We start from the raw sequence: 12,797 nt of genomic DNA on the forward strand, positions 1-12,797 counted from the left end.
ACAATCCAGAAAGAGTCACTATCTATGATAAGATCCAAGAATATGAGAGAAAGGTGAGCTAAAAGCTATAAAAAAAAAAAAAAAAAACATGGAAAAATGCAATAATTCTACAACCGTGTCTGGGGGAAAGCAAAGTCAGAACTACTGCACCTGGACTTGAAAACCTAATCCACAGGAAATGACAAATTTAAACATATTAATGGGCTTGAATTATAGTTATTTTATGGGGAAAATAGTAATTGAAAGCCTTATCACTTCATTTCCACAAACTGTTTTAGCATCAGGTGGAGAAAAACACTAGTCCAAGTTTGCATGTTATTTATCAAGTGTTTACTCACCTGCTTTATTTGTCCGCCTACTAACTTAAGTGCTGAGCACTAACTCAAAAACATCACCGAAAATCTCAGCAGGAAAGGGTCATAAACAAATTCTACAATATTAGAAGGTTTTAAAAGTTATGAATAATAATTTTTGGAAGATAATTTGGGTTACAGAAAAAAAAGTTTAAAACCCTACCCATATCCTATACATTTGATATTTGTTTTCGAGGGATTTATAACTTCAACAAATAATTCCTGTAATCAATTTTGTGTTCTATCAGGTTAGCAATGTGAAAGACTATTATAAGATCTGGTACTCAATAAGCAGGTAGATGATACTAGTCAATACGGTTGGGAGAAATTTTATGGAAAAAAAGAGACTTCAAATGAATCCAAAGGAACATCTTGATGTATGTATATACCTTTACAACAGTGCCACATCCCATATAAATAAAACCAGTTCTTCTAATTAGTCAAGCTATATTTGCAACTACAATTATTTATCTATTAACCTTAATACAACCCATTTAATCTTCATAACAATTCCATAAATTAGATGCTATCATGATTCTATTTTATAGATGAGAGATCTGAGGCATAAACTCAGTAGATGAACTGTGCTTCCCCTTATTAATCAGCTATACGGAAAGTTAAAACTCATTTTAATGGTACTCGGTAGAACTGAAATTTAGTGGTATTTAGTCAAGTTGCAATTTATTTATATGCTTCCTGATATTAGATGTGGCAATGGAAGATTTCTTTATGGTAGAAAAATATCAAATAAGGCACCTTCTGATAAGTTTATAATTCCATATATATATATATATATTTTTTTTTTTTTTTTTTTTTTAATTCCTTTTCAAGTTGTAAGCTAGAGGCTGCAGGAAAAAAAAGACAAAACACATAAATACACAAACATACTCTACATTGTATTACCACAAAAATAATTCTACTCAAAACACATAACACAGATATTAATCTTCTAAAATTAGTACTTTCAAGAGAACACATTTACACTATGTGATACTGGCTTCTATCAGGTGCAGTGAAATTATGAAGTTCATACCCCTAGATTGGGTTTCAGCAAAGACTGGGAGCAGAGGAAGCCTCCAAGCTATGTTAGGTAAGTCACACACTGTCCCCACTTCAATGGCAACAATGTTACACAGACTGGTGGTCACTGCAAATGATTTGTCAGAACGCATACCCACTTTATGACGACTAAGGACTCAAAAGCCAATTAGAAAACTAAATCAGAATAAAGACAACTGATCAAGGATGCCTCAAGAATGAGAACCTGGCCAGGTGCGGTGGCTCATGCCTGTAATCCCAGCACTTTGGGAGGCCGAGGTGGGTAGTTCCCTTAAGACCAGGAGTTCAAGACCAGCCTGGACAACATGGTGAAACCCCGTCTCGACAAAAAATTAGCCAGGCATGGTGGCGTGCACCTGTAGTCCTAGCTACTTGGGAGGCTGATGTGGAAGGATCACCTGAGCCGGGGAGGTCGAGGCTGCAGTGAGTCCTGTGATCATCACATCACTGCCCTCCAGCCTGAGTGACAGTGAGACACTGTCTCAAAACAACAACAACAACAACAACAAGAATCAGATGAAAACCTGTGAATGTTCTGTTTCAGCTAAACTACTTTGACAAAGTAATAAAACTAGAATTTTATCATTATTTATAAATCAAATCAATAAAGATCTTTAACTGAATAATACTTAGAGACTGGCATTGTGGGAATTTTCTCTTACATATCAATCCTATAAAACTATAAACAATTAATGCCCAGTGACTGTTAGACACTTTAACTTTTTTTTTTTTGGAGACAGAGTCTCGCTGTCTCCCAGGCTGGAGTACAGTGGCACAATTACGGCTCACTGCAGTCTCAACCTCCTAGGCTCAAGTGACTCTCCCACTCAGCTTCCCAAGTAGCTGAAACTACAGCCATGCACCACCATGCCCAGCTAATTTTTGTATTTTTTTGTAGAGATGGGGTTTTGCCATGTTGCTCAGGCTGATCTTAAACTCCTGGGCTCAAGCAGCCTGCCTGCCTCAGCCTCCCAAAGTGCTGGGATTACAGGCATGAGCTACCACACCTGGTCTCACCTTATTATTTTCTGAAGGTTAAAACTGGGATTTGGTCTTTATGTAATCTTTATATTATCAAAATAATAGATAGGAAAGGTTTTTATTCTAAAAACAAGTCAAAATATTCATATACTATTCCACTGAAGTTAAAAGGATTCTCTTAGAATAAAATAGAAAAACAAAGACTGCCAGTCAGTAATCTAGAAGAATTCATATGAAAATTTTTTATTTTTAGCTGAATACCTGAATATTCATTTTGCTGATCTAAGTAACTGGCTTCCTGCTCTGCTCTCTGTGGGATGAACATGAGCCATGCTCCCCTCCCCATTCTTTCCAGATGGAAGGTCAAGGGATGGAGGAGGGGATCAACCTAGTCATCAATACAATGTAGCCATCACAGCTCTTACCATCTAGAACATTCTTTTCCCTCTAGAAAGCAGTGTCTCTAGTACCTATGCCTAAGAAAAATAACTTCAAAGTGCTTTGGGCCACACCTGGAACTGCACTCAGTGATGATCCAGAGATCAGTTTCCATCTTGATGGAGTGTGTAAGGCCATGTTTCTAGCACCTCCCTTCAAACTGACAGGGCAGAAAGACTGTTTTCTCTCATGACCTCTCACCAAGGCACAACAGAGTCTAGAACCACTGTGGAGGCAATAATGTCACACAAAACTGAAAGAAACATTGCACAGGAGTTAAAAGCACAGACTCAGCAAGACAGCCTGGATTTTAATTTGGCTTGAAAACTCACTAGCCATGAAGTCTCTGTGTCTCAGGTGCCTCATCCATAAAATGAGAGTCATTAGATGAGTTAGCATTTTTAATACATTTAGAACAGGACCTGACATGCAGCTAAAATAACTTTGACTAACATACTAAGTCTTATATATTTGGTAAACTAAAAACTAAAACTGATTTTTGTTAAAAAATAATTTTTATTGTTAAAAATCTAATGCTTTGAATACCCCCTGGATTACAGTAAGCCTATCCATAGTTACCTTGCTTGATTTAAGAACTTTAATTTGTTCTTCAAAAACGGTGTCTTTATTCTTTTCGAGAAATCCTTCACACTGGTATTCCACCTGAAAACACATGGAAAAATCTCCTTAACCGATAAAACTTTTGAATAGATATTATAATCATCAATAACAAGAATATTTATTAGTCTCAGGCTATACGATCAGCTCTCAACAAATGGGTATTATCAGTCTTTTCTAAGAAACCAGGGCCATTCCTGGTAAGAAGCATGTTAACTCTAGAATAAAACTCCTCAAATATTGTTTTTTCTAGGAAACAGTGGTAGTGCTGAGTAACTGTGATCTAAAAGATCCTCTCAGTTAGTGGGTGAGCAGATTCATAAGCAGATCCTCTTCTCCCATGCTGGCCAGAGAGCTCTTCTAAGGCTGACTCCTTGTATCTCCTTCCAACCTAGGTCACCATCAAGCAGGGGTGTTTCCTCTTAGAAGAGATTACAACAGGAGAGAGAATCAGAAGGAACAAATGAGGGTCTGATGGGGACAGAGGTGAAGAGCTGCTGATGGATGAAGGTGAAGGCTGGGGAAATATTGTATGATTTGGTGAAATGGGACTACTTGAGAAGGGACTATTTCTTTTCCAAAACTCCAGCAACTTCAGTTGTCTGCCACTCAAGAGGGTCAAAGCTTGCAAGATAAAACCTTTAGGTGGCCCTAGGGTCATCTCAAGGCTTCTAGATGGAATTAGGGCAGACTTAGAAAGTCCTCAATGCCTAAAGGAGACCCTGTGAAACTTACCCCAAAGCCTACACCACAATCTCCTTGAAATATAAATTATTCCCATTGCTTGTGATTTGCTAAGTACACTATAGAACTTGTGAAGCAGTAAGACAGTATGCCTTATTAGAAGGGACCCAGTGAATCAATTGCAGAGGGTGACAAAAGTCCACAATTGCTATTCTGAAACCCTTGAGATAAGCTATGCTTTAGGACTTGGAATTTTTCAGGCATTTAAGATGTAGTATGTACATGCACCATTTTTTCATATTTCCAGCAAAATGGAAGGCAATGATCTGTAACAAAACATATTCATATTTCTACTGTGAAATATGTAAATATCCAGCCTAACTGTGATAAAGACAGACTATAAATAATCTCATGTTAATTCAGATCAGAGATCAGGTTTAGCTAAATGAGTTATAAAAAAAAAAACAACTTAGTTTACAGAGTTTCCTCGATTTCAGAATTATAGACCCATACTTATTTCACAAATAACTCAATGTAGGTTAAAGGAAGAGAAAACCAACATGTCAACACTAAAGATTGCTGTCCCTTGAGCCCTGAAGAATGCAAACATCAGCAAAAGGAAAAAAAAGATACTCTTGACTATTGACTTTTTTCCACATTTAAGAATTCAAAAAGAAAAAATGATATAAAGCTTCCTTACTTTGTCAGCAAAATGTTGGATGATGAAAGCTTTGTTTGACAGACGAGGCTTTTCAAAGAGTGTACATTTGTTCAAATGTGTGTTGTACAATTTTTGGGCCCAGGTGTCATCTGTGCCTTTAGGCATCTATATTCATGGGAAAAAGGAAGAAAGAAAACAAGGTAAATACTGTGATTCTTCTAATGCATCAGCTGTCAAAAGATCTTTTTTTTGGCTTTACCTAAGAACTTTTACAATTCAGTTTAGGAGTTCATTCCTTCCACATTTCATTGTTAGACGCCAACAACCAATTACTAATGAATACCATGACTCAGACCTTCTCATGGGCAACCCAGCCCAATCTTGGGGCAGTTCAATCTGCCTATAAGAAAAATCATGAAACAAATTTTTTTTTGTTGTTGTTTTTTAAACAACAAAAGCTGGCCGGGCATGGTGGCTCAAGCCTGTAATCTCAGCACTTTGGGAGGCCAAGGTGGGTGGATCACCTGTCAGGAGTTTGAGACCAGCCTGACCAGAATGGTGAAACCTCATCTCTACTAAAAATACAAAAAATTAGCCAGGCATGGTGGCGGGCACCTGTAATCCCAGCTACTCAGAAGACTGAGGCAGGAGAATTCCTTGAACCTGGGAGGAGGATGTTGCAGTGAGCAGAGGTCACACCATTGCACTCCAGCCTGGGCAACAAAAGTGAAATTCCTTCTCAAAAAAAAAAAAGCTTCCCATGAAATATCAGGGCTATTATATATGTTTTCAAAATTCTTTTAAACAGAAAGACAAACATTACATGTTCTCATCTATTTGTGGGATCTAAAAATTAAAGCAATTGAACCCATGACTATAAAGAATAGAAAGATGGTTACCAGAGGCTGGGGAGGGCAGCAGGAAGATGGGGGATGGCTAATAGATACAAAAAAAATTAGAATGAATAAGTCCTAGTATTTGATAATAATTTAATTATACATTTAAGAACAAGAATATAATTGGATTGTTTATAACACAAAAGATGAATGCTTGAGGGGATGGATGCCCAATTTTCCATGATGTGATTATTATACATTGCATGCCTATACCAAAATATTTTATGTACCTCCATAAACGTATACACCAACCAGGTACCCACAAAATTAAAAATTTAAAAAAATTCTGCCAAATAAAGGTAACATTTGTACATAGTGAAACATTTCTATAATTCAGAAAGATATAAAACGGAGAGTAGTCTCCTCTTGCCATTTCCTCCAACTTAATTATTTCTTCCCCTCTCTCTTTTTTTTTTTTTTTTTTTTTTTGAGACGGTTTCACTCTTGTCACCCAGACTGGAGTGCAACGGCACAATCTCGGCTTACTGCAACCTCTGCCTCCCAGGCTCAAGTGATTATCCTGCCTCAGCCTCCCAAGTAGCTGCGACTACAGGTGCACACCACCATGCCCAGCTAATTTTTTGTATTATTTTGTAGATGGGGTTTCACCATATTGCCCAGGCTGGTCTCAAACTCCTGAACTCAAATATCTACCCACTCAGCCTCTCAAAGTGCTGGGATTACAGATGTGAGCCCACCATGCCTGGCCTTCTTAAGTCTCCTTGAAGGCATGTATGTGAATAGGGTAATTTTACACACTCCTTGCATTGTTTTCAGCTTTGCAACAATAGCATTCTCTGCGTTATTTATGGCTACTAGATTGTTACTGATTTTTTTGTTATTATTATGACAACTGCCATAGTTTTCTTCTTACATGTATATACCTTAGATACTTTTGCAAGTGTAATCAAAGGTGGAATTCCCAGCAGTTCCATTCCTGGGTCAAGGGTATGTAGTTAAAATTATGATAAATGTTGTCAAATGTCCTATAAAGTATGTTGAATGAATTCATGCTTTTCATCATGAGTATATATGCAATATTCATTTAGTATTATCAAATGAAAGTTATCAAGTCTAAATTTGCCTACTGGATGGGTAAAGAGTGGTGTACCACTTTTGCTTTGGTTTGCATATTTTTAAATCTCAAGTGAGGCTGAGAACCTTTTTGTTACATGCATCCTTAATGTTGTAGGAAGTCTGGGTGCTTAGGAGGGTACACCTGTGCTAAACTGTAACTTCCTGCATATAAACTAAAGAAAAATAAAGAGAAAGAATAGGTTTGCCTAAGATCACTCAGTGGTAAAGCTGGGGATCTAATACTTTTTTCCAACATGCTGCACCTTTAAATATTAAAGATACAACTCCATCCCTTTCAAATATGTCAGTAATATGGAACAACTAGTTAGTTTTACAATTATAACTATTTAGAACTACTATTCAAAATATCTTCTGCACAGTTTCTTGCATTTCTTTAAATAAATTCTATCACCGAATAAAAAGTACTAAACATAAACAAATTAATAACAAAAGTGGCTAAAATTGGTAGTATCTAGTGTCAATTTTTCATGTAATTTAGAATCGGCTGAAAAGAGGAAGGAAATTCTCCTATTTTCACCTGTAATTAGAACTCTTGGGGTCTAGTGTCCCTTCAGAATGAAAGCATTTTCCCTACTTGTCACCACAATGGCATTCCATGATATACTAATGAATCTCTCCTTGAACCCCTTACCTTCTGACCTTGATACATCTATTTTGATAAACCAAGTACCCCAGGGAATCATACTTACCTTGCATTCCTCATCCAGTAAATCTAGAATGCCTAGTTTTGATTCTATAAGATTAATACAAGGCTGATTATCATAAAAATCTATGAGTGTCCATGGAATTTGTTCCTTCATATATTCTTCTTGCTCCAATTTGAAGACATGCTGAAATGAAAAAGAAAAAAAAGCAGTCATTACTGGATCATTGTAACAAAGAATGTAGTCAAGAAACAATGTTTATATAAAACACTAAGATGATACCAACATAATTTGAGATAATCTATGGCTTTCAACAACAACAACCTCATGGGAGAAGCATGATTTACACACAGAGAAAGCAAATAAAACAACAGGAAAACCTCAGCTACGTAGGATTCTTGGTGAACAAGTAAATCTAGGTATTTTAAATAGCTGATCAATGTAGCAATCTTTGTGATCTTTTGATTATGTGTATTTTCAAAGCCACACTATGTATTTTTGGCTTCTTCAGTTATCGTACTGTGCTGCTAACAACATGGGACACAGGAATGCCTTAGCTGGCATTTAACAACTATGTTGATGCCCTCCAGGCTACTGAACCACGCTGGGCAATGCTTTCAGCATAACAAAGTACTTCTCCTAAGGGACTGTGGTGCTGAAGTTCACGTGGCTCAGAATTAGTTAATAATTGGCCTTTCTCGTGACTGCCCTGATTATCTTTGATAGTCATGGAGTCTATGACTCACTTTTCTGGCTTCAGCCACTGTGCTCACCATTGCTTCTCATCTCCATTTACACAAAAATACATATTAACTGTCTACTATGTGCCAGTCACTGCACATGGTTAACAACACAGATGTGGATGCTGCCCTCATGGAGCTTGGAGACAAGTGGGAGAAGCAGACAGAAACCAAATAACCATAAGGAATATAATCACAAGCTATAGTAATATTACAAAGGAAAATAATATGAGCTATAAGAGCAAGAGTCCTCATCTAGTTTGGACACAGGCTGGTCAGGGGAGGGCTGTGTGATCTAGTCTCTAAAGATGAATGGGAGGCAAGCTAGTGCGGGTGGGAAGGGCAATCCAACCACCGCCACAGCTCCTGTTTCAGGCTGCTGCCCAGCCACTGCCCAGCCAATGCAGCTGACACCACCACTTCTAGTCTCTACAGATGCTAATGACTGCGACTCATTCTTAGGGAGTTTCTGCCTTCCTTTACTTATCTCTTTGATCTCCTTTGGTTCTTTCACAAATCTTGCTATTTTTGTGGGAAGAAAAGACTTTTGTGATGACGATCAAACAACCCATATTTTCTAGGACCCCATGCCCTGTGAAACTTACATGCCACAAGATCTCCAATGAATACTCTCCTCATGTGTCTGGAACTTTCCCACTTTATTCTGTACTTATTGTAATGCTACTCTTGGCTCATTTGCACTTTTTTTTTTTTTTTGAGACAGAGTCTTGCTCTGTCACCAAGGCTGGAGTGCAGTGGCACAATCTCGGCTCACTGCAACTTTCACCTCCCGGGTTCAAGCGATTCTCCTGCTTCAGCCTCCTGAGTAGCTGAGACTACAGGCATGTGCCATCACGCCCGGCTAAATTTTTGTATTTTTAGTAGAGACGGGGTTTCACCACGTTAGCCAAGATGGTCTCAATATCCTGATCTCGTGATCCACCTGCCTCTGCCTCCCAAAGTGTTGGGATTACAGGCGTGAGCCACCACGCCTGGCCTCATTTGCAGTGTTTACAGTCTAACGAGCTATTATAAGCTTTAACAAAAAACAGTCATCCATAAGAATATTTATGTCATGCTAATAATGAAGAAAGAGAGAGATCCTCTCATATTGTTTTATACTCAGTACCTGTTTTAAGAAAAAAAACAAGGAAGTAAAACTAAAGACAGGCAGCCCGGCGCCAGGCCCAAAACCAGGCCTGGGCCTGCCTGGCCTAAACCCAGTAGTTACAAAACAACTCATGACTTAGAAACCGATGTTCCTGACATTGTAGAACATTGTGAAACTCCCTGCCCTGTTCTGTTTCACTCTGACCACCGGTACATGCAGCCCCTGTCACGTACCCCCTGCTTGCTCAAATCAATCACGACCTTTTCACGTGAAATCTTTAGTGTTGTGAGCCCTTAAAAGGGACAGAAATTGTGCACTCGGGGAGCTCGGATTTTAAGGCAGTAGCTTGCTGATGCTCCCAGCTGAATAAAGCCCTTCCTTCTACAACTCAGTGTCTGAGAGGTTTTGTCTGCGGCTTGTCCTGCTACATTTCTTGGTTCCCTGACCGGGAAGCGAGGTAACTGTCGGACAGCCGAGGTAGCCTCTTAGACAGCTTAGGCCTGCCCTGTGGAGCATCCCTGCGGGGGACTCTGGCCAGCCTGAGTGACACAATCCTAAGAGCGTTCCTGAGTAGGCAATTGTCCCAGTGGAACACCTCATCAGAGGAGCGCGTAGCAGGCCCCCACAGAGGATTAACACAGTGGCTGAACACCGGGAAGGAACTGGCACTTGGAGTCCGGACATCTGAAACTTGGTAAGACTAGTCTTTGGAACTTGCCCCACTCCATTTGAGTGGAAGCGTGGCCTGATCGCCCACGGTGTGCCTGTATCGGCACTTTTGTTCTGGTTTTGACTTGACTTGACTTGGTAAGACTAGTCTTTGGAACTTGCCCCACTCCATTTGAGTGGAAGTGTGGCCCGATCACCCACAGTGTACTTGTATCGGCGCTTTTGTTTTGGTTTTGACTTGACTTGAATTGCTGGATACTTTGGTTTTGGTTTTGACTTGGATTAAATTTCTTGGTACTCGGATTTTGAATTTCGTGGTGTTCTGATTTTGGTTTAGTATAAACGATAAAAGCGTGTGTGTGTGCCCTCTTTACCTGTTCTTTGCTTTGTGGCGAGTGTGTGTGGTGTGAGTGTGGTATTTTGTCTTGCGAAAACATGGGTCAGGTGCAAAATAAGCCCACCCCACTAAGAACTATGTTGAAAAATTTTAAAAAAGGAAAAAAGCGGGGGGGAAGCAGAATTTATATAAAAAGAATGTTATATGGTAAATTCTTGTCCTGAAATAAATTAACTGGTTATTAAAAAAAAAAAAGTTTGTAATAAGTCAGAAGTTGAGACATGTCAAAAAAAATTGTCTGCAAAAGATGTAAAAAAAGAAAAGTTATAAAAAAAATTTATGCAAAAAAGTTATATAATTTAGAATACTACTGAAAAAAAAAACCAGTTTATGTGCAAGGTGTATAAAAAAAGGTAAAATATACCTTTAGCAAAAAAATTATAAAGAGGCATAAGAATGTGGATTTTTACCCTACATTAAAAGGTCAAAAAAATTATTGTTTTGAAAGTTTAGGCAAATTTTAAAACATTAACTGTAAAGAAAATTTTGTGTATAAACATCATAGCTAAAGTTAAAAAGGTATCATCCAGTTTTTCTGTGAACTGGACATTAAAGTAAAAATGCAACAGGTTTTTCTTAAAACATCAACCTGCTCTTTAACAAAAATTGTAAAAGGTTAAAAAGAGTCTATAAAATCTCACCTTATGGTGAAACATGAAAAATTAGATAACTATGTCTACAAAGTTTTATTAAAATTAATAACACACTAATATAAAGGTAAAATTTAGCTTATCTGGTATAAAAATCATACAAAAAGCATTATTAAATATAAAATGGTGTTTAGCTTTTTTTTAGTCTAAAAACTAATAAAAATAGGTGCTAAAGGAAACATTCATTTTACTAGAACATCATAGAAGTTAAAGAATTAAAACAAACTTTGGCAATTAAGACAGCATACCAGGATGCAAATGTCTGGTTGGAATGGATCAAATAATCCATCTGCACGTTAAACAAAAGCAATTGTTATGCTTGTGCACATGGCAGGCCAGAGGCCCTGACTGTCCCCCTTCCACTGAGGTGGTCCTCCAGTTGACCAGGTGTAGGCTGCATCGTAGCTCTTTTCCAGAATTCTACAGCCTAGAGTAAGAAGTCATGCCAAGTTCTCTCTGCTATATCCTGAAGTCCCTGCGGGTCAGCCCCCGAGGGCCATCCAGCTTCCGTCTCCTAACACTAAGTTCACTTCGTGTCTCTCATGGCAGGGAGGAGACTTAGCATTCCTTGGAGACTTGAAGGGATGCAGTGAGCTTAAGAATTTTCAAGAGCTTATCAAGAGCTCTTATTCATCCCCAAGCGGATGTGGGGTGGTATTGTAGTGGACCTTTACTGTGCACTCTGCCAAATAACTAGAGTGGCACTTGTGCTTTAGTCCATTTGGCTGTCCCTTTCACCCCCGCATTTCATCAACCAGAGGAAGAAAAAATAATAATAAGACATCGTAAAGCAAGAGAAGCCCCTTATAGGTCTTTCAACTCTCACATCTATTTAGATGCAATTAGAGTCCCGCAAGGAATACCAAATCAATTTAAAGCTTGAAATCAAACAATTACAGGATTTAAGTCAATATTTTGGTAAATGACAGTCAATAAAAATGTCGATTAGAATAAACTACATCTGTTACGACCAACAACAATGAGCTTTTCATGAGTTAAAAAGAAACTCATGTCAGCCCAGCCCTGAGGCTACCTGACCTGAGAAAACTCTTTACACTCTATATGTCAAAAAAAAAAAAATGGCAGTTGGAGTTTTAACCCAGACTGTAGGGCCCTGGCCAAGGCCAGTGGCCCATCTCTCAAAACAACTAAACGGGGTTTCCAAAGGCTGGCCCCCATGTCCAAGGGCCCTGGCAGCAATGGCCCTGTTAGCACAAGAAGCAGATAAGCCAACTCTTAGGCAAAACCTAAACATAAAGTCCCCCCATGCTGTGGTAATTTTAATAAATACCAAAGGACACCATTAGCTAATAAATGTTAGACTAACTAGATACCAAAGCTTGCTCTGTAAAAATCCCCACATAACCACTGAAGTTTGCAACACCCTAAACCCCACCACCTTGCTCCTGGTATCAGAGAGCCCAGTTAAACATAATTGTGTAAAAGTATTGGACTCAGTTTATTCTAGTGGGCCCAACCTCCGAGACCATCCTTAAACAACAGTAGACTGGGAGCTGTACGTGGATGGGAGCAGCTTCGCCAACCCCTGCAAAGTGACTCTGAAAAAGACAACAAGCCCTGCTCCAGTCACACCCGGAAGCTGACTGGTCTACGCATGGCTGAACCATGAGGAAACTCATCGCAGGACTCATTTTCCTTAAAATTTAGACTTGTACAGTAAGGACTTCAAATGACCTTCCTCAAACTGAGGGCTGTTCCCAGTATATATATATATATATATCAAATCACTGAGGTAGGACAAAAGATTGCTACTGTCCTATTATTTTATGGTTATTAT

General features: G+C 38.7%; 1 protein-coding gene across 9 annotated transcripts in view; it reads right to left on the reverse strand.

The window, feature by feature from the left end:
• Positions 1-12,797, reverse strand: part of LOC101005030 (unconventional myosin-Va) — a 218,177-nt gene that overhangs the window by 79,232 nt on the left and 126,148 nt on the right. For all 9 annotated transcript variants that reach the window (XM_003900951.4, XM_003900950.4, XM_009210193.3 and 6 more), the window contains 3 exons: positions 7,478-7,618; positions 4,834-4,959; positions 3,411-3,494 (listed from right to left, as the gene is read on the reverse strand). In XM_003900951.4, coding sequence (XP_003901000.1) covers positions 3,411-3,494; positions 4,834-4,959; positions 7,478-7,618 — 351 coding nt within the window. The remainder of the gene's footprint in view (positions 1-3,410; positions 3,495-4,833; positions 4,960-7,477; positions 7,619-12,797) is intronic.

The sequence above is a fragment of the Papio anubis genome, unplaced genomic scaffold, assembly GCF_008728515.1.
Source record: "Papio anubis isolate 15944 unplaced genomic scaffold, Panubis1.0 scaffold71, whole genome shotgun sequence".
Taxonomy (NCBI): Eukaryota; Metazoa; Chordata; class Mammalia; order Primates; family Cercopithecidae; genus Papio; species Papio anubis.